The sequence below is a fragment of the Corapipo altera genome, unplaced genomic scaffold (genome assembly GCF_003945725.1).
Source record: "Corapipo altera isolate COAL_440 unplaced genomic scaffold, ASM394572v1 23, whole genome shotgun sequence".
NCBI lineage: Eukaryota > Metazoa > Chordata > Aves > Passeriformes > Pipridae > Corapipo > Corapipo altera.
In genome coordinates, this window is record NW_020884878.1 from 5,332,573 (window position 1) to 5,355,207 (window position 22,635).

Genomic DNA, 22,635 nt, shown 5'->3' on the forward strand with positions numbered 1-22,635 from the left:
CTCTCCTAGATGTGAGGGAGTCCCACTGCTTCCTCTGCAGAGAGTCCTGAGCCACTGCATTCTGCACACTGAAAAATGTTCAGGTGGGCAGGAGGGTGAATGATTTGGCCCCTGCCCCTTGTTGGCACTGTGCTAATTTGGGTGCATGGGAGGCATATGCTGTGGTGTGTGCAGGCAGATCACTCCCAGCTTACTCTGTTCCTGGAGCAGCCGGGAAGCAGGCAAAGTCGTGGTGGGCTGCCAAGCCCCAGCCTGCTAGCTGGGTTGCTTGTCAGTCAGCACAAACCTCCTTGTCCCCTGCTATGGAGTAAACCACTCAGGTCTTCTCTTACCCTAGTAAGGGTTTTAAAGAGGCAGCTCTGTAGTTTAACTTTGGGTTGTGGCAGATTTGCCTGATTTTTGCCTGTTTGTGCTCCAGGTCTGCAAATAGTGCTGTGTTTGCTGTAGTGATTCCAACCTACGTGATTGGTGTTGGGGAGGTCTGTCTCCCTGCATCTCTGAACTCTGCACAGGACTGTTGTGCAAGAGGCTGTGCAATATATTCTTCCAAAACACCTGCTAATAAGAACACATGAAACAAAGGAGAGTTACTAATCATGGGTTTCCCGCAATGGCCTCTTTCATAGGGCGATCATTAATGACTGCTTCTCAACAGATAAATAAAATATCAGATGAAATGAAGTCAAATTCGTAAGCCTTTACTCAGGACCAACTAAGCTTCAGCCATTTGCTCTGAGCACTTCTGAAAGCTTGGCATGCATCACTTGATGGGAGAGCTGTGCCAGAGCTGTGAAAAACCGTATGTGTCTTTTATCTTGTCCGTTTCTCACTTACACTAACTGCATTTAAAGGTTTTTGGAGGGCCTGTCATTGTGCTTCCATGCTGCTAAGGCATGAACAGACAGTATTCTGTTCTTAAATCTTGCTTTGAAAAATCTCCTCATAATATGTCCCAGCAGAAACTCCTGTTGATTTGTCCTTTGGCTGTGGCTGGATGCCCAGTCATGGGCCAGAATCAAACTGGCTGAGTACCAACACAGGGCAATTTGCAGTTCCTTGTAAGTGACTTCAGTTCATTTTGGCCATGTCTCTGCAGCATTTCCCAGAGCCAGTCATCTGTGCTTCAGCTGACCGGGGTGCAAGCTGAACTCTGACTTGCCTGGCTGAGCCTGCCAAGAAAAACATTAGCTAAGCAGAAACAGTGTGTAGCTGGGGGCAGAGGTGAGCATGCATTATGTATCCACATCTTGATACAGAAAGGATGCAGCTACAATCAAAACAGGGTAAAGGGGACTGGGCAGACAGACAGCCGCCTGAGGTGACCCAGCAGTGCACGCCACACTGCTTGCTGAGAAAGACCTCTTTGTCTCCCTGCATTATGCCTGCCCGATTTGAGTGAGATGCAGAACAAATGCAAGAAATCCAACTGTATGGCCTTGATGACATTTTTCTGGTTTTTTTGACATTGCTTTTTTGTGCTTAGAAAGACCTTGAATGTGTCGGACCACAGTGTGTATCTCATCCCCAGCCAAACAGAGATATTTGTGCAGCTGGCTTGCAATTCCCCTCTCCCTAATGTGCAGGCAAGGGGATGGAGAGGATGTCTCAATGCTGGGGCACCTTTTTATCAAGAGAATTCACTGCTGAATCACAGCTGAGACACAGGATACAGAGGCCCAAGCTCTGTTTGGGAAGGAGTGGGGAGCAAAGGTGGGGAGGAGACCTTTAACCATCACCTACCCCTTTATCACTGGCTGTTGTCTGCCTGATTCCATGTCATACAACATGACAGTGTTTGTATTGCTTCCCTGTTCCCATTTAGATTAGAGATTGACCAATGTGACCTGTGTTTCCAGACCTTTGTTTGAACACAGCTAATGCAAGTCTTGCTCTGGTGGAAGCCCTGCTGTGTCCGTGAGTATCTCTCAAAAAGACAGGACAGTGTTTCTTATCAGTTTTAGAGAGATAGTCTTATCAGAATTCTTGTTTCACCTGGATATGCACAGTTCCTTTTTGTTCTGACAGGGCTTTACCACTGATTAATTCTGTCTGTACCATTAATCCTACCACAGGCTATAGATAACATGATAAAATGGACTTCAATTGCAGTTACCGCTGGTTTTCTTTTCAGACTGTCTTTCATATCTATTTCTGCACTGGCAAAATGGTTAGACTGTAGACCTTGAAGCTGTAAGACTTGTAAGAACATGAGAGATACAAGGTCTGTGCTTCCCTGAACTTTGGCAGCATTCAAAAGTTTGGATTTACAACTTGACTTCCCTATCTACCAAATGCCTGCTTGGCAAAATAGTTTTCCTGAGTGGCATGCCCTGATTCTGGATTCATCTTAATGCTGTTTGGTGGGGCTGTTTTGCAGTGAGTTCATGTCCAGCCAAGAGATATATTGGGTTTTGTCCTGAGGTAGTACAGTCCTTTAGCAGTCCTGGCTGCTGTTAGTGAGAGGCATTTCTAGCAATTAAGAAATGCTTATTTTACTTGCCCACTGTTCTGGTGTCACACAGTGACAACCTCTGAGCCCATTGGTTTTGGTCACTTTTGGAAATTTGGACTCTGTATGTTCAAAACTGCTCCCTTTACATGGGAGGGCAGAGATAAGCCCCATGTCTGAGCTCCAAACCTGTGTCTTACTTGAATCTTTCCCATTTCCCATTAACTGTACAGCTTTAAAAGTTAAACAGCAAGCCTCTTCAGACTCTCTTCTTTCTTTGTTACTCTCATGTTCATTCTTTTTCTGGCTTCCTAAGGGGAAACCCAAATGTCATTTGCAGTTCACTGCCATGTATTACAATTGTTGCCCCCGTCTTGCTCTCTTTCAGAGCATGAACCCAACCAACCAACTTCTTATCAATTTGACAGGCTGTGACTGTTGTCCTGGTGACCGGTGTAGTTGCACTATCATCGTGTACAGAAGGCAGGGAAAGAGATGCCTCAACCTGTGGGTGTAGCTGTGCATGCGCATGATACGCCAGGAAGTCGCTGGGATACATGAAGATAAGATCCAAGTCTTGGGCTACGTGTGTGAAAAATGAGGCAAAAACAAAACAGAGAAGCATGCAAAGTTAATAGCTATAAGAGGAGAAATGGGAATGTGTAGGAGTTGTAGATGCTTTGCTCTTCTCAGCATCTGATCTGTGTACCCGTAATTTAGTGCATTTGTATATGAGAGATGCTTGCCCGCCAGCCTGCTGTCTTTTTCTACCCACTCCCCATCTCCCATTTCTTACTTAGGTTTATGGACATGAGAAAGAATAGTGTTAGTAACACCTCTGAGTCACATTTGCCATCCAGACACACCATCCTTAACCCATTCATACACATGTCCCTGTACAATGTCGACTCCAGTTCACTAATTCCTCGTGTGAATTGATCAGACTGATTTTGCGGTGCCCTGTCACAGATTATCTCCTAGGCACTAACAGAAAGCCCTGCTTTGAGCAGCATATGATCCAAGTGGATGCCAAGAACAACAGATGGAAAGAGATGGGTAAGGGAGCACAAAGAAATAGAGAGATATCATTACTCAGCACATAGGCAACGGTGTCAGCACGCCAGCTGCCTACCGCTTGGGACAGCTTTTGCAGGCTAAGTGGTGTGTTCTTGTTTTAGTGTTGGCTGGTTCACTTAAATATCGTCAGCGTTCAGCCATTGAAGAAAAGGTGGGATGGGGTAACCTGGATAAAACTGGATCCTGGCTGTTACAGGCTATATGTCAGTCAGGGGATAAGAACTTGTTCAGGTTTTCTGCATATGAAAGGAATGTAAGAAACCTGCCAGTTTCTGTGCTGAGCAGGGACAGCTTTAACATGCTGGGGTGAAAGCGGGGCACAGCCCAGAACATGTTGCCCATGTGTGGTGGTGTGGTTGTGTAGCTGTGGTTGCTACGAGGAGGGAGTGTCTGGTTAATCCCCAACCCCAGTAATCTTCCATGGCTAATTGAGAGTTGAATACATTTGGTTTACTGCAAAAGCTGGCCTTACTGAACACTCATTACCACAGACATCAACTGAGTCCTGCTCTAGACCCAAAATCATGGGAAGATACATCTGATCTGCTGCCTGTCTTGTTTTGCTTGCCTATCTATGGCCTTAGCATTGCCCTTGCCTGAGCTTGCTTATCTGTGACCTCCAGAGGCCTTTCAGCAGATAAGATGCTCTACTAGACCTGCCAGCTCTCTGCTCACATCTGTGTATCTCCAAGCAGCCTGTGTGGGGTGAATTTCTGTGGGACACATTGTGGGGAGGAGCTGATGCAGCAGATCTGTCTCCTCTAAGGCGATGCTTCAGGGCAGGCTGTGTTTCAGGGGTGGTCAGTAGGGAGAAGGGATAGGCCTGTGAACAACATGAGTCAGACCCTGTGCCAGGGCTCCTGGAGGGATGTGACATATCTCCTGGATGAAGGATCAGAGCTCTGATGACTAACAAGGAAAGGATAAAGATGTTGTGGGATGGAGCTTCTGTCATGTAAAATTCATGATACTGGCAGGCCATTTTAAATAAAACATTACCCTCTCTGAAAAAGACACAAAGTCTTTCATGCTTGTCAAAAAAAAAAAAAGGGAAAGAAAAAAAAGAAGGGCTATTTAAAGAATCAGTCTGATGTGACCTTGAATTTGCTCTCCCAGCAACTTTGCAGTGGAATGGCATGTGCACGTTCTCATGAGGAAACGTAGCAGGAGGGGAACATCACATTCCTGAGAGGAGGTGAGGACTGGTGCTTTCTATTTAGTGGGAGCAGAGGAGTTGCATTTCTCACCTCTGCAGCAGCCTCAGCCTCTGTGGTGGCTCGATGAGCTTCAGTGACACAGTGCATGGTGCTGGTGGCCAACAGAGCAGACCTGCACCAGCTCTCGTGTTACGGCTCAGCTGATAACCTGGCTCCCATTACACTTCTCCTTCTGCTTTCTGTTGGCCTGCCTGCCTGTGCCTATTGTCCTGCACTCATTAGTACTTCTTCTGTTACCGAGAGCAGACTGTTTTTCTTGGGCCACTCATAAGTTTCCTGGGTGTTGTGTATACTGACATTTCTAACGGACTTGTGAAAGTCCCATGTACCTTGAGCTAGTAAGGCATGATTGTGTAGCCCTTCCTTTGTAACATGAGTTCTTCCTCTTATGGGAAGCCCGGTAAATGAAGAAGATGCTATCGTTTGTTGCTGTTACAAAAGACTATTGAGCTAAATGGGAATCTGGCACCAACTCCTAACTGCATGATTTCAGGAGGGTAACTGAAATGGTTGGAAGTCCGTTTTTCTGCTAATGAGTACAGTGAATAATTGCTGCTTTCAGTTCTTTTTTGAGGCAGTATTAGCTTGCTGGTTTTAAAAAATGAGATAGAAAGTGCATGTGTCAGTGACTGACAAAGTATGCTTTATTTGTGCATTAATTGGTCCAAAAAAATATAGTTACAGAAAATTCAGTGAAACATCACATGCAAGGTGTTGCAAGTTATAGGTAGCAGAAGTGACCTGTGTGTGAGTATTACATGGGGGATGGAAAAGAAAAAAGGAAAATTTGGGGTATAAGAAGCTGTCTTCATGATGTTTATTACATACCACTGGTTTTCCTGAGAGCAATCTTAGAATCGTGTGGCATATCAATGTTAGATGATGACACAGTGACACATGGCTAACCCTCCAGGCAGCTTGCATCACCCACACCATTCAAGCAAGATTGCAGGATATGTCCCATGTTCTTAAAACACTTCTGGGCATCCCTGAATATCATTCTCACTCTCTCCCTCTTAAACAGAGCTGAGTTTTCATGCTGTGCCATGTGTAAGAGGCCCTACCCTTTCCCTGTTCATTTGTGCTGTTTCTGTTTGCAGGAGAATCTGCAGTTGCCTACCCTGCATGGAGGATGTAGTTTGTGTAGCTCCATCTGCAGTGTGTACCTAATGCTCTGTGGCAGGATGGTCTTGCTGGAGAAAGCAATGTTATTTGTAGTTTGGAAGTTGAATTGGGTCTGGTCCAGTTGTCTTTGCCTCTATCTGTGTTGTTTCTTTTGAAGTTCTTGTTTCTTTTTGCAGATACCTAGACGATATCAGCAGTTAGCTCAGGGAGGCTGGATCCTGGCATGGGAGCTTCAGGGCTTGAGATCAATTACAAAGGAGAGATGAAAACAACTTTTCTGAATTTGAGTGTCTCCAGTGTGTAAGTGGATTGCCAAAGAGGCACTTGAGACCCCAAAAAGACCCTAGTCCTGGGCAGAGGCATGAGACAGAGTCAGAAGAATTGTCAGCAAACACCAGGCTCTCCTAGCCAGCTCAACCCCCTCCCTTTCCCTGTGGCAGGATCAGCCTGTCTCCATGCTTTCATCCTCTCAGCATCAAATTATGATGTTCCTGCTCTGTTTTGAAGCCAAGAGACAGAGGTGTTTCCCAGATGTGCAGAAGCCTTGGGCTAGTGGTGGAGTCCTGGGGAGGTGGGCAAGCAGGATTCCCATGTGGAACTTCCCTCCTGCTGAGATAACCTGCCCTAAGAAGCAACTTTTGCTGGTTCCATTGCCGGATATGCAGCCCATCACTGCAAGTGATTCATCAGCCACACAGCTGACCCTGTGCCCCCACAGATCACATACATCTGTTTTTTTTCATGTGAGTGGAAAGCCAGAGGACCTGTAGGCCTGGAGACCGGTTTCTGACACTCTTTGTTGTCATTAATTTCCAGAGATTAAGGCTGTGGCTCGCTGCTCTGACATAGATATATCTATGTCTGAGCTACTCATTCTGAATTCCTTCTATTGCTGATGGAGAGAATTAGGCAGTGCTGGTATGCTGCTTGACTGGCCTATTTTAGATGTCTGCATTCACTTGAGAGGAAGGGCACTGCCTGTGCCTGTGTCTTTTTTCTGCTTATAAAAGCTGTCTGGGTTATCCACAGAGATGTAAACTACTTCATACTGGCCACGTACAGCTAGTGAAAGGATTCACATCCCCACAACTTAAAGAGCCTCTTAACTTGAGCACTGGGCAAAGACTGGATTCCCCAGATAGGCTAGGTGAAAACCAAGAAGGTAGAGACCTCTATACAAAGGGTCTCTGCTCGATCCTGACTGTAGGGGCCTCCCCCTGTCACGGGGATTCAACCTGACTCGTTTATCCCATGGATATCCATTAAGGTTGTGACCACTAACCTGCTGAATGAAAAGCTGGTACAGAATTGCATTGCCTCCCTTTATTTTGTTTGTGTCAAATAGTTAAGAAGAGGTCTCAGAAAATAAACTTAAATCTCTGGACAAGTTTTCTGTTGCTGAACTGGGCTTTTCTGCTGACTTTTGTCTGGTTGCTGTGGTCTTCGGTTTACCCTTTCAGGAGTTGTGAATATCTGTGTTTTCTATCATCCTTCAAACTCTGCCTGATTTCCCATCTCCTGTAGCCACCTGGCATCTTCTGTGCTCCATATCCTTGTCCCTTGTTACCTGTATCACTGTCTTGCCTTTTCATAGTCTCTTTGTGCCCATGTCTGGTTTGATTTGCTCACTGCTGCCCATGCTTTGCTTTGTTGACTGCGAAGGAATGTGACCTGCAAGGTCTTCTGATTGAGTCTAACTTTGCCTTTTAAAAAGAAGCCCGAGATCTCAGCAACCTACCCAAAGAACTAAAAAAAACAACTGCCCCAAACAAGACAGACAGGAAAATATACAGTGGATCTTTCCGTGTGCTCATAAATAAAAGTCAGACCATCACATGGTTTCCTAAAAATAACACCCGTAGCAAGTGTTTTGGTAGGAATAATACTGACCAAGTTTGCATGTTGCCTACATGCAAAAAAAAAATTTGGTTAGGAAAACCCTGAGTCCTGATGCAGTGTTTGCATTTATTGAACCAGATCTGAATTGAGAGGTGGTTAAACATATCTTATAGTCTCTTCTTGGTAGCCCCCTCTGCAGGTTTCAGAGGAGGGGGGATAGGAGAATGCTTGCTGGCAGCGTGGCCTGCAGCAGTTGCTTGCCATCTGCATGGGCTGGATGTGTGGGTTATGCCTGTGTGGTACAGTCAGTGAGGGTCCACATGAACAGAAATCCTCTTCTGTAGCCTCAGTCCGGGATGTTCATGTCTGGATAATGGGTAGGATATCTCTATGATCAGTGGACCTGTATTTGTGTATATGAATTTAGCTTTCTGTCTTCATCTGTGGGGCAGATCAAAACATTTTGGTATTGATGGAAACCACTCTTGAGTGCCCAGCTCCTGCCCACGCCAGGGACTCAGTCTGTGTCCCTGTCCTTGTCCCTGTGGCCAGAACTGCAGCATAGCCCTGGAGTAGGAGCTGTACCTTGGGGGACATGAGTGAGTTGCCCCTACCTACCAGCTCCTTCTCATCCTGCCTGAGGGGATATTGCTCAGGTGTCACTGCCCTTGACCTGGAGCTGCTCTCTGTGGGCAGCTCAGCACCAGTGACAATGGTGACAGCAGCCATCAAGGGCTAGTGTCAAGCTGGCATCCCTCACAGTGATGGACATTCTTGGATTTCCTGGAGATCATCCTTGGAGATCACTGGTCTTGTGAGTATTACTGGTTAATATGCAAGGTTACTGAGCTGGGTGTGTGGATGGGCCTGATAGGATCTTAGGGAGCTGAGAGCAAAATGTATCAGTAGCAGAGGCAGGAAGAAAAGCTCCTGGCCTGACCCACCTTTCTGTCCTTCTGAGCCACATGCCACTATCTTTGTGTTACTGAGTGCCACGGGATGCACTTCCCTTCTCTTGGAGAACTGGCAGATGGAGAAGTCTCCTGCGTGGCTCACCAGCAGGACATAGCATAGCCTCCTTGAGGCCCCCCTAGCTTCCCAGGGGCAATGGATGTGCACTGTGCCTGCAGCTGGATCCCACCACAACCTGGCACTGTAGGGCTCAGCAGACCTCGCTGGCTCATTTCCTCCTGGCATGACAGGAATAGGCAGTCCTTGATCCAGCACAGCCTCACTGCCGGCAGCCCAGGGGCAGGAGCTGCCTCTGAGCTGCCGGAAAGCTGCGGGTGGCTCCGGGGCGGCAAGCTGGCCACCCCGCTGTGCGGCCGTGTCCCCCACAGCTTTGGCACAGCTCAGCCTCTCCATGGAGCTGGGGCTGCCTGGCCTGCTGTGTGTGCTGAAAGGAGGGCTGAAATCCTTTCCAGACTCCAAAATGAGAGCAGAAGTGTGTCAGGGAAGTGCTTTGTGGGGATAAGGATAAAGCTTTTATGACAAACGTATGCCATTGCTTTCCCTTAAGATTATATCCTCCTACTTTTTTCCCCTGTCTCTCATGATAAGCGATACATGAGTTTCTGACTCTCTGAGAAGCCTTGATGCTGGGAAATGCTCTCATTCAGGCAGAGAATCTAGGTCAGCTGTTTGTAAGAATAGATCAAGCCTTCATTGAATGCAGTGGATGGACCTTCAGCGGGACGGGTTTTTTCCTGGTTTGTTTCGTTCGTAGTGAGCTCCAAAAGTTGCCAGGCATTTTGTGGACAGCAGCTATAACATTCTGCCAGCAGGCTAGATGCAGCATATCCCAGGGGAAAATCAATATTATGAGATATTAATTGTGATTTTTCAATTTATTTTTTTTAACCTAAGATAGGGCACTCAGTAATGAAGATCTGTATTTATGGTCAAGAGGATCTGATTCATGAGAACATACATTATAAAGAAGGGATTTAAACTTTTTCTCTGATTCCAGACCTATAAATAACTGCTCTTACATATGGCACCTAATTATTTAATTGTATATGCAGATTAGATAGTCATTTACATGCTGTCATCAGTGACAGCAACTAATAGCACTGGCAGTTATTTCCAGGCACATATGGTAATGCCAAAGGTTTTAAATATCAGTCAGTACCTGCCATATATATCAATACCTCTCCCCATCTCTTTCCTTCAAAAATATTAGAATAAATTAGTAATCACAAGATGCATCTGCTTCTTCTTGGAACTAATTGTACCACGGAAGATCTGTTGTGCTGTATATTTTATATAAAATGACAGTCCAGCCTGGAGTTCCTGGTTTATTGGGGTGTGATGGCCCCCCCGAGACTGGGAAGGAAGAGGAAAGAAAATGTTAATATGCTTTTTCTCAGTTTATACATGCAAACGGTGGGGGAAGGCAGTTGCTGACATGGAGGACTCAGGTCCCACTTGCACAAATCCATAGATTTTTTTATCCAGCAGGTATTTCACAGCTCTCTGGCCTTCCCTCTGTGTAGACCTAAATGGTTATGCAGGGTAAGTGTAGTAGGAATCAGGGCTAGGGAGCGCCCAGTTCGTCTTATTATCCTCATCAAAAAAATCAGTGCCGTCATATTTTTCCTGATGTAAAACAGGTTTTGTGCATGAAAGCTTATATTTTTGCTGCCATGTGACCCATTTTGTCCACCTAAGCTATACTGAACTGTGAAGAGTGTGGTAACAACCAAGGAGACCTCAGTGAACATTTAACTATTATTGGCTTAGAAGCTCCACATTAAAACCTTGTGCAGAAAATATAATTAATGACCCATTCATTCAAACAAACAAGCTCCAAGGCAGCTACCCTAAAATCCAGTGATTCTGTGCTGTGTCAAGATCAGCTGTATTAACTTGGTTTGCAGTTTGTGTGATTTTCAGATGTTGTTGACTCCAAGGCATTTGATGTCATGTACTGTGGAGCATAACAAACACCACTGTCCACCACTATTTCCTGCTCACTAAACAGATGTGTACAGTTAAGGGGCTGAATATTTTCTTTGAAACTAAAGGAAATAGTCACTTACTTAAATCCTTTGTTGAAATGTGGCCTTAATGTTCTTTTTTATTAATTTTCAAGGGTCTTGGCTCTTGACAGCCAGTAAATAACATGTGCTGGAGATCTAAGTTCATAACAGTGCAGATAATATGCTTGTTCAGGATTGGAAAAAAATAGTGATTCCTTTTTTAATTTACTTGATAATTTAGAGGCATCCTTAGAAATTACCTAATTTTGGTTTCTTGAGACCACATCTTTCTCCTTTGCAGGGAAAAATTTGATGTGAGAGATGAACAGAGTGATTGCGATGGAGGCGGCAGAGGAACTCTGCCAATGTGCTGGCAGTTGGTGCTGTGCAGCTCTCAGGACCTGGATTAGTGTCTCTGAATCTTTATATAGCACTCCCTCCACTTTGCTGAGAAGTGGGAAGCAATGAAAAGATGAGATACATCCTGATACTGGCAGCAGATGAATGCATTACAAATACTTTTCCTTTTCCTTTACCTTGCTTGTTCTCGATGCCTCCCTCCTCAAGCTTTTGCCCGCCTCTTGCTTTCTTGGTATTTCATTCCTGTAAGACAAGAATGGGTCAGAAAATGTTGAAGACTCTCAAGGAGTTTCCACATCATGTAGCAGGGATGAATTTTCTAGTGCCATGTTCTTGTAAATGCTTTTCTGGTTTTGGAAGAAAACACAGTGATGCAGTGTAAATGTTTTATCACCATGTATTTGGGAGGCCTGCTTTATTCAGTCTGAACTGATGCTGATAAAAATTTAATGCTTCTCTTTGTGCTCATACAGAGTTCCTCCCCCAGGTATTTTTCTGAAACAGTTTCAGAGGATGATTAGCTCTCTTGTAGGACCCTTTTGGGTTCCTCTTGCTGTAGCAAGTCCTTCACTGTAGCTATCTAGCTCCAGTGTTTAGAGATTGCAATAATCTTTTAAAACTGACCTTTTAACAGTGTGATTTAGCATCTTCTTGGATATCCTGAGCTTTACTAGGGCTAGTGGCTGAATCAGCTTCTTGCTAACTGTGGGATGGGAATGCAGTTCTTGCTCAGATTGTCCAGGAGTGACAACAGGAGGTGCTTGGTGCTGAGCATTTCTGAAGATTAGGTGTCTATACAAAAGCTGATCTCTTTTCTCCTACCTCCTCTCCTAAATAACCGGTTCAGCAATGAAGATAAGGGCCCTGAGTTGTGTTGTTTATTTATATTAATATATATTAATATATAATTATATCAATATATTACCACATTATATATGAATATATTGATATGTTAATATTGATACATTAATATATGAGTATTTATTTATCTATACTCATTTATCAATATGCCCCATCCAGTAACCCCAGTTTCAGGTGCATGGGACATTCCTACCTTAGTTTGTAGCCAGAGATACCTGTGGTCAATGTTAAGTGGAGAAATGTTTGAGCTTTGATTTTGTGTTAATATTTAAACATTCCTGGCTCCTGCCAGAGAGGTCTCGGGATGTCCCAGCAGCCAATCTGTAGTTATGACTCTTAGCCTCCAGATGGTGTCTGGCAGATGTGCCTGTGGAGTACAGTGGAGGTGAAACACTGGAGACTGGAAATTACACAATCGCTGGCCTCTTGTGGCAACAGAAAAAACATGCAAATGATGTCATGTGGATTTTCAGTCCCAAATCTCTGCATATGCTGCTCCGTGCAGGGTTGTGGGTACAGATGTGTGTAGGAAGTTTCCTACAAAGTTGAACCTTAAGTTTTTACTGCTGGAAAGAATCAATGTAAAAATGCGCAGAGGAATCCTGTCAATCTAAGCCAAATGAAGGGACTCAAATAAAATTTTAGGCTTTTCTGTCCAACTGGAGATGGAATATTCATAATACAAGCTTTCCAGAAAAAGCCCATCTGGATAAAATCGTGAAGCATCTTGAAATGAGACATGGCAGTGGTTGAGGTAATGCATTCCTCACCACACTAGCAAACAATATCCATAATATACTTTTTTTAAAAGCTCTTTCCATCCCTAGAAGAGCAAGCAGCATTGAAGTTGTAGATTTCCTCTGGCAAACCAGCCCTTCGATCCTTCCTTGGATAATTCTTCAGAGAGCTTGTAGTATTAGAAACCAAGCTGTTGGGTGGCTGCTCTTGTAGGGACACGACTAGAGTGGCAGCCTGCAGCACTGTGATGTTTTCTGTGGCAGAAGCACTGCCCTCAGTTGCTGTTCAGTATTTGGGCTCTCTTAGTGCTAAAGTGACAAGGGTGGATCCTGAGTAATAGGAGATAAGTTGTGAAGAACTGCCTCTGGGATATTTTGTCTTCAGGTTTTCCTGATCCCCTTTGGGGCAGAGAGGCCAGGTCGCCTGTCCTTCAAACCCCTTCGTGGCAGAGCATACTCTGCAGTTTGGCATGGGGTATTATATTGCCAATATTGTTTACACAGAGTTATACACGGGGGGGAACAAGGTCAGGCAGTATCTCTTCTTCAGATGCTGCCCATGCAGGACTCTGGAGGCCCTGGGCAAACACAGATTTCAGCAGCTTGCCTCACTTCACAGCCCTCATGTTTTCCATGCTGGCTGCTTTCCCTGATAACTTATTGTCTATGGAGAAATTGGAAAACAGCCTTCAAACCTTCACAGAATCTCGACGTCATGCCCAGTCCACACCGTTGCAAGCAGCGGCAGGCTTTTACCAAATCGTGGTGCATGGGACAAGCCTGTCGGCTCCATCCTCTCTCCCACCTGAGTCTGTGGGCCCTCTCTTCTCCCTCTTTTCCCTTCAGGTGCCAGTGCCATGCTGAAGGCTGCAGTCCCCGCCCCTCCACACCAATAATGCAATCCCAGCTGCTGGCCTGCCGACAGAGCTGAAGGGGTACGGACACTGCCTCCCGCTCCTCCTGCTGGCAGCTCTTGCTGTACCTCCCCACAGATAAATACAACCTATCTCCAAACACGGCCTCAGGTCCATAGAATACGTGAAAACTAACGAATTTACTTTGAAGTATTCTATTACTTCATCATTTGATTGAACCTAATTGCCCGTTTTTGTGTTCTGGAGAAACTTTTTTTAAAGTAATCTGTATGGTGTGCTGCATAATCTGTCTGGTGGATACATTTTTCTCCCTCTTCCACTGATGCCGAAGGAAACCAGAAGGAAGTTGCAACTAATACGGTATCCTCACTCCTTGTTGGAGGTCTGTGGGGCAAAACCAGGGACTGGGAATTCCCAGCGTGGTACCAGTTTCTTTACTGAAACCTAGTTGCTACTCCAGGAAGTTTCCCTTTATTTTTCTCTTACTATGTGGATTAGGATATTCTCAATGCAAGGATTTTTAGGGTCACTTCAAAGATCCCTATTGCTTTACGCTCTACAGTTCATCTTTAAAATCTTAGGGGTTGCATGATTTATTTATTTATTATTACTACTGTTGCTATTGTTGTGAAAAGGGGAAGCATCTTCCTTAAAGCAATGCTGAAAAGAAAAAACAGAATTCGGCAAACCCCCCAGGAGTTAGCTAAAAATGGTCTAAAGGAACAGCAAAGTAGGTTACTAATTAAATGAAAATTGAGGTCATTTCAGAGTGAGGTTCTCACAATCAGAAGGAGAACAGAGGCAGTATAACATTTTCTATCACACCCAAACATGTTTCAGTGTTCAGGGCAGGGAAGGTGGCAGTATTCAATTCTTGTCCTTAGGACTTTAGTGTGGTTGCTGAAACTACTGGGACCATGGAGCCTCTCTGTCAATCCATCTTTCTTTCCTCTCCTTATACACTGAATTCCTCCAGTTTCAGACAAATCCAGAGAAGGACAGAAGTCTTAGATTAACTTCTGCAAAATGGGATAAAAATCAGTGGCTGAGCAGAGAAGAGCTGCTCAAGTGAACACACTCGACAAGAGGAAGGAATAAGATTCCTTCTTTCCCTTTTTCTTCAGCTGTGTCTGAAGGGCAGCTCCAAATTAGCTGCAAAATCATAGCTCTGTGACCTGTTTGGGGTAGCACAGATCTCAGGGAGGTGAGGGGATGCAGCCCGCTGCCAGGAGCCACCACAGGGAAGCAATTTCATTTCATTTGTAGGAAAAGCTGCCTGTATTAAATATTTGTGCTGCTTTATTTGCTCTTGTACACACATGGCTTAGCTGGAGAGTAAACAGCAGATTTGGTGAGCAACAGAGGTAAGGAAACCATGTTTGTGTACCTTCAGATTGAGCTGCCAGGTGGAGTCTGATGAGTAATAAAGTCTGAGTTCATGCCATGTTCTGTTCCTCAGCAGGAACAATGAAGGTCTACCCTCCCTCCTCAGCTATGTGTGTCCATGGAGTGTGTAAGGATGTACTATTTTGTGTCAGCCACCTTCTGTCAGTTTGACTAAAACTGGCTTTAAAAGTAGTTAAAACTGACTTAAAATCCACTCAAGTGCCTTAGGGCAGGGGATCAGATGAATAGAGAGACACCTGCAACCTGTGGCTACATCGTCTTTTTTCTTTAGGAAATGGGGTTATCCTTAGGAAAAAAGAACAAATGTATGCTTTCACAGGATAATAAACAGCTAATTGTCCACAACTGACAAAGTCACCTCTTGCATGTGACCATTATGGCAATGCCAGCTGCAATGTCAAACTAGAGGGAAAGGTGTTTTTGTTTTGTTTCTTTGTTTGTTGGTTTATTTTCTCTGTCTCCAAAAAGCCTTCCTTGCTCGGAATGGAGACTGGCTGTTCTTTGATTGCTGATGAAATCAAAGATGCTGTGCGTGGGTGGGGGAACACATTGTCAGACTACAGCTTAGCTTCACAGAGTGGTTTTGCATGGATTTATATCCTAGGGAACCAACATCTTTCTGTGCCATACTCTGCATGTTTTATCATCATAATTAATATTCCTTTCTGCCATCTTTCATGCCTTTGGTTCAAAGTGGTGGAGAGTACTAACATGTTCTGGAAACAAAGAAGGAAGTGAAAAACCTCTCTCTCCAGATACTGCAGATCCACCTGCCTGTTAGGACCGAGTGTATTTCCTATAACAGATGCTACCGAGCACAAAATTTCCATTGTATATGCCTGACTGTGTTCATGTAGCATCCCTGCAAAGCAAGCAGGGGCATCACTGCATTGCTGGAATTGGAATATTAATGTAACTGGACTTTTGCAAAGTCATTTAATTTGTAGTCCTAATAGTCTGACCTCATCCAATTAGCATCCAGACCAAACAGCTATTGTCCAAGTCAGGCACACAGTCCACTTATTATGAAGAGATTTTATCTATCTAGGCAAAAGAAATGGGAAACAGCAAGATAAAGAGTTAAGTCAACAGAGAAACGATACAAAAATTTATCCAATATATTCACTCATTTAATGAAAGATCCCAAAGACAAAGGAGGTACAGTTTTTCTGAGATAGGAAAACAGAGTTATAGTGATGTGGAGAGGCTGTGGGCTTTTCCAGAAGCTCCAGGCAATGAGGGAAACTCCTGAATGCTGGGGATGTCCCTAGCGGACAAATTGCTCTTCTTTCACAGCGAGCATAACAAGGGTCAGGGCAGGGAGAAGAATGACCCAGCTAGGGAACATCCCACTGTGGATAAATAGAGGTATTGAAACACCAGGAAGAAGGAGGAGGCAGGCTTCCAAGAAGTGGCTTTTGAGGAAGAAGGAAGTCATTTGGTACACCTGACAAAGGAATTTGTTCAGAAGCAGAACTGTGCTTGTTCTTGGTCCTGTGTCCTAGTGGTTTTCTACTGTCCTTCTTTCCGTGAAACGGCTCCCCTTGGGTGGGCAGCTCAAGAGCCCATGGAAAGGGCAGATAAAACGTGGCAGTGCCTCAATTTCCCTGCCCAAAACAACAGGTTTGGACAGCAAACAATCCCTTTGCATTATGTTAACTCTTTGTGAAAAGACCTTTGTTCTAGTTTGATCTTTACACTTTTCAGCTCCTCTGCTGTAAAGGCGAAGCTTCCCCAGGGAGTTTTGCTTGTTTAGGCATAACACCATTCATGGAAGCACTGTGTAGAGCATGTTACTAGAGATTCAAATTGTCCCCATGTTTTAGCTGCAGAACTTCAGCCTGAGCAGTAAAATAGCATTATAGACAGAGGGGAGAGATTTGTGCACCTGGCACATCCTGTTGAGGCAGACAGACCAAGGAAAGCAGACTGCTTGGTGGCCTTTGGGCAGCTCCTTTGTGGCATGTCCTCTCCTGGTGCAGTGCATTCCCCTCAGTGACACCATCCTTCAACCCAAAGTAGTTGTGGGCAGGGGGGTGCAGAGAGGCTGACGATGGACTGCCACTCCCACTGTAGCCAGAGGGATGGGGAATCATCTCCTGTTGCTGGTGGGCTCAGCACCCTTGGTCAGAATGACCATCCCCATCCTGCTGTCCCTTCGCAGGGTGCTCACAGCTGTCTGCTCCCCAAGGCTGTGGCCTGCTTTGCCTTCACCTGCTGGTTATCCTGGTTTGTGAGCGAGGGGAAGGTTGGACAGAGGGGCCCTCTGGGTTGCTGGTGCTGCAGTGCTCGGGGGGAGCTGTGACCTGAGGGCACTCTCATCTCAGGGAGTGTCTGCCATGGCCTTGATTGAGTGCATCCAGTGGTCCATAGAGTAAGAGATGCTCCTAGCCTCAGGAAGTTTGTCCATCTCTGTGCATTCACTCCTTGCTTTCCTCAGGCTCATATTGTATTCCCTTGAAAGAAGCTTTCTGGGAAAACACAGCAATTCCCACACATCATGTTACTACAGTTTAGGGCGTGATCTGCAGCTGTTGTGTGTTCAAAATCTATATACTGCAGAGAATCTTGCCTTTAGGGCTGGCACTTTGACATCCAGTTTCCTTCTACAGAGAAGTCTAGGGAAATGTTCTTTGTTAGAGTCAGACTTGCTGGAAAAATGCTGATGAAGTGAAACATAAACACATTGTGTTGGAATTTTCATGGGAAAATATTGCTGAAGGGTTTCAGCATGACTGGAATACATCTCTGCAGTACTGACCCCCTCACTCCATCTTGTATTCATACACTGTACAGCTATAACATTCTAAACAAAACTTTCTAACTTCAGCCGAGTAAAAATTAAGGTCAAAATGGACTGTGTGTAAAGTCTCTCAATTTTTAACTTTTTTCACAACCTGGGAAAACACTGAGTTTTGCAACCTCAGTATTTCCTACTGGCAACAGCTCAAATGTATGACCACTGCTGGAATTTCTGTTTGCTCTTCCAAATGAAATGTATTTATTTCCTCCTCCCTATTGTTACTAATGAATCAAATGGCTCTGTGATAACATGCTGATGGAATTAAGCACAGAGTAAAAGAGCCAGAACACACAACATTTACTTGGTTTCCAAGTAGGAAACCAGTGCAATTTTACTGTCATGAAAATGTAGAAAATCTTGGAAGAAACTGCAGGCGTTAAACCCAGAAATATGATATCACATATTTGGAATAATCTAGATGCTGTGTGGAAAAATTACCCCTTAAATTCATACCCTGAAAATAATTTTTGCATATTATATAGTTTTGAATAAATACAGCTTGTAATGACTAATACAAACTGTCCTCAGCTGATGAAAATCCTCAAGTTCTCAATTTAATTTTTGTAATAATGGAATTGAGAATTAAACCAAGTTTGTAACTCTCTAGCAAGGGGAGAGTGATAAGGACAACATTTCAGCTTCCCTCCAAGTGCACTGCCTTTCTCACAGCAGTGCAGAGACTTTAAAAAAACCCTATTTTAAACAGGAGTTCCTGGAGTTCAAGCATACTTTCTGTGTAGGAATTTGTCCTGAGGTTTATGGTCAGACATTTTAGTAGCCAAGCAGACATACATCTCCTTTTTCTTCGCTGTGGGCATTGGCTGGTGAACAGATCTATATGTGTGCATTACACATATGGACACACACACACATTTATGGTGGACTGATGCAAGGTTATGCCATTTATATCTATGTGTGTGTATAAAAATATAAAACAATATATAATTGCTGCTGGAATATTGCACAGTCCAGGAAGTTTAGATCACTCTTGTCTCCTCTGAATAGTGCTGTTAAAACACGGAAACCAACGCCCTTTCTCTGGGACTTTACATCCCTGTTGGCTACCATGAGGCTTACTGGGAGGTGGGGAAAAAATTGGCTCCAAACCCAGATGTGATCTCTCTGCCAAAGAAAAGCTCAGGCGCAGCCTGGGCACGTGGGTTGGGTAGAAAAGGATGTGTTCTTCATAGAAACTATTAATAATCAACTCCCTTACACTGGTAGGATTGTCATCAAAATAACTGGCAGCGCAGGGATGTTTTAGTCATTTAGAAAATTCCAAAAATTCCACTGGCTTTCCCCTAGCGCTTGTGGTTAGATTATGGATGAGGTTTTTGACATTATTTTCCTAGAAGAGAGAGGGATTACATAAGAGGGCTGGCAGCCTATAAAAATGTCCTCACTTGGCACGGACAGGAACCAGGTTAGACTTCTTCAAAGACAGCTGAAGCCTGTAGCTGCACAGGAAAAAAATAAATCAGAAGAAGAGAGAACTTTTCTGGGAGACGGATGCTAAGATCACCTTGCATAGAAGTGTTTCTAATGCTTTCTTCTGACAGTATTCCCATTTGGACAGAAAGCCTCTGAATCTGCTTGGATCATGAGGAAGACAAAGCATTCCTGGGCATCCGTGGAAGGAAGAGGCAACAAGGGGGAGAAAACGGCTGAGGAAAATGCAAGAATACTGCCCAAGGCCACACATGAGGAGAGAAAGAAGCAGGAGGCAAAGAGGAAAAGGACATTGAAAACCCTGGCAGGCAAATTGCTAAAGACTGTGGTTGGTGGGAAGGAGACAATGAAGAAGGCTGTCGATGAGGATGTGGCAGGGAATTTGCTAAAGATGCCAACCAGTAGGAAGGGAGCGGAGAGAGGGACACCTGCAGGTAACCTTGAAGTTATCTTTGGGTCCAGGCCTGGATCTTGTCTGCCTCACTCAGCCCTGCAGGCTCTTGTTTTCATCAGCTCCTGGATTAGGTGCTTTACACTCTCCTCCTCCCCATCCTTCTCCTGAATTCTTGTCCTTTCTGAACTGTACTCTTGCTCCTCTGGAGAGCTGTGTATTTCACTTTGCCTCACAAGTGTTTCTCTTTATTGTTCTCATTTTTATTCCTGCAAAGACTCCTGATATGTCTGTGAGAAAGACGATGTATGTGTGAGTGAGACCCTGTTGGTGTGACTGTGTTGTTCTTTCACAGATGGGAGGGGCAGATGGGTTGTACATGGGCTAGTTGTGCCAATTAAGCATTTCCTATGTGTTTCATGTATCAAGGCAGGACCAGTGCAGCTTGTAGACTGCTCCTGAACAACTTGGCCATTGCTTTGTTGAAGATCCTTGCATCAGCCCTTCTCCAGTTCCTTTCACGTTCCTCCCTTTAGTCCTGTTTGGTTTAATTCTTACTACACATATGAGATTTTTTTTATAGAGGAAAGTTAGGATTCAGGTGAAAGATAATGGAAGCTCATACTTTTTCATTCTTCACTGTACACCCAAAGCTGTATCCTGAACTATTTCAGAGTCCCATTACTTCTGGCTTTGTTTAAATTTCCCTGAATCTCATCAAGTATGATTTTTCCTCTGGACTCTGCTCCAGATACCTTTGGACAAATATTTTCAACTCTTTGTTGCTCAATTTTGTCATCTGTAAAATGCACAGTAAAAAACCTGCAGCTCTGTCCAGCTGTTGTGAGATTACATCTAACCCTTGTTAGTGGGCTAGATGTGATGGGTAAGACATTTTAGAAACAAGCAACAGTGAAAAACTTCTCCTTCCAGCTTCTGAACTTTAGAGATTTCATAATGCCTTGATGGGGTGTCTGGTGATTAGGGCAGTGGTTCTGTCACCACGGCTTCTTGCAGATGTGGAGGTCACGGGCTGTTATGGAAATCCCCTTCTAAGCTTCACTTTTGGGCAAAATAACACGCCTAATCATTTGGCCTAGTTAAAATATCCTGATAAAGAGAGGGCCCTGGACTGCACTGAGCAGTCTCAGCCTAAGGCAAGAGCTCGCTGGCAGGAGTGACACCCTCTGTGTAGCTGTGTCAGGCTTGAGCAGGTGAGAGGGACCTTCCAAGGGAGCTTGCAGTGCTTTGGTCCTACCAAGGTTTCCTGTAGAGAAAACAGAGGATTCCTTCTAGGCTTGACTTTCAGCTGTTGACTTGTTCAGAAGATGTCCTTCCTTTAACGTTTTTCTTTTGGACAGAAGGTGCATTCCTTAAGGAAAGATTGCCGTTAATGAACCTGCATAGCCCACATGAAGAGCTCTCTGGGATGATGACCAGAAAACTGCAGATTAGTCTGCAGGCTTGCTTAGCCTGGAGGAGAAGGGATGAAAGAGAGAAAGAGGGAAAAAAGTGCTTGTCTTGAGGAAACTGAGAGGTACTAGTGCTAGACCTTAAGTGAGCTTATCTTAAGCACATATGTATAAACTACATACTTCATAACTTGGATATTAAAGCGATGAGTCCTATAGACGAGTGAAGAAACAGCAAGTTGTGTTCTTTCTCTGTTGCAGAGGAAACCATCTGCATATGCATTGAGCAAGGAAAATTTTTGGAAGCTTGTGATCATATTCATAATCTGAAGCATTCTGGAAATGATGGTGTGCGAAAGTCTGAATCACTTTATGCGCTGCTGGCGGAACGAATGTGGACTGTGGTGGAAGAAGCGCTCAGTGGAAGTGGTAGGATGTTCCTGGAGCCATTGCAGTCAGTGGGGGAGTCACTGAAGTGGGAAAAGCAGAAGGAAGCAGACTGGCTTGGCAACAGCCAAGGAATGGATTCTGTTTCCACCTGGAATCCAAACTTCTGGAGGAAAGATCTGGAGGAAAAACTGATACAGTACGTGACAGCCCAGATTCCCCTGTTTGGTTCCCCTGCTAACACAGATGATACTGCACTAAAACAGCATCTGAGTCATCTAGAAACGACATTTCTCCCCAGTCTGGAGCACAGAAGTGATGTCTTCAAGGAAGCAGGACTGCTCGTCACCTATGCCCGCTGCTGTCGTGCCTCTTTGTGTTCTCACCTTTCCACACTTACTGACAGTAACCATTTCAGCTTCAGCCAATGTCTTTTAATTTATGAATGGGGCCTTAAAATATACAAAAGGTACGTCTGAAGGGCTTTTTCTCTACATTTTTTTTATGTCTCTATTTTCCAGTTCTGAGCACAATCTCCGCTTCCTGATAGCACAGCGATGCTCAGGGCTCTTGCTGACTTTAGGCTTGCCCACTGCCTCTTTTGTCTTCTGTGCTCTCAGAATCAGAGCCTTTTTTCATTGCAGTACTGCCTTTTTCTAATCCTTAGTAGGAGGCTCAGGGGCTTACCTGAGGCAGGCAGGTACTTCTCCACTGGACTCCTGTTAGACCTGCACAGTTTTCTGCTTTATTGAACAATTTCTTTCCTCGCATTAAGCCTTTTTTAGCAAGGTCCATAATACTTCAATTACTCCAGCCTTTCTGTCAGCAAGGTGCTCTGTGGGCTTCTCTTGTTGTGTCCTCGGTTCTTATGCTGCTTTATCTGGCTTGTAGTTTGCTCAGTTGTTTCTATGTTTCCTGCATTAGTGTTCATATCACAGGAAAAACATATAGCAGATCATTAAATTTCTTCCCAACTTTGGGAAAACAGATGTGGTTTTCCCTGTGATCTGAAGAGCAGCACATCTGGGACCTTTTGGCCCGATGTGAATTTGAAGCCTGTGGGTGCCATCAAAGCCTGAGGCTTTCTTGTGATTTCTTTTTGTATGGTAGATGTGATGTTTGATTCTCTGTGTCCATGGTTTTGTTGCTACTTGACAACTCCAATCTACTCATGCCTAATAGTTTTCAGCCCTTTGGGGTTATTTGATTGCTTCCATCCAAGCCTACAGCTTCTCTGATCCTTGTATTAATTACACTTATAAACT

The 22,635-nt window shown here is 44.5% G+C and overlaps 1 protein-coding gene across 4 annotated transcripts in view; it reads left to right on the plus strand.

Annotated features, from left to right (window-relative positions):
- Positions 1–1,588: 1,588 nt before the first annotated feature.
- The window catches only part of LOC113944803, a 42,489-nt gene continuing 21,442 nt past the window's right edge, over positions 1,589–22,635 (plus strand). Inside the window, exons 1-4 of one of the 4 annotated variants that reach the window (XM_027638345.1) lie at positions 1,589–1,710; positions 1,823–1,914; positions 19,291–19,614; positions 21,245–21,839. In XM_027638345.1, coding sequence (XP_027494146.1) covers positions 1,878–1,914; positions 19,291–19,614; positions 21,245–21,839 — 956 coding nt within the window. In that variant the 5' untranslated portion in view covers positions 1,589–1,710; positions 1,823–1,877. Of the gene's footprint in view, positions 1,711–1,792; positions 1,915–2,882; positions 3,506–19,290; positions 19,615–21,244; positions 21,840–22,635 lie in introns of those variants that run through there. The other 3 variants (XM_027638344.1, XM_027638343.1, XM_027638346.1) reach the window with 3 other exon arrangements.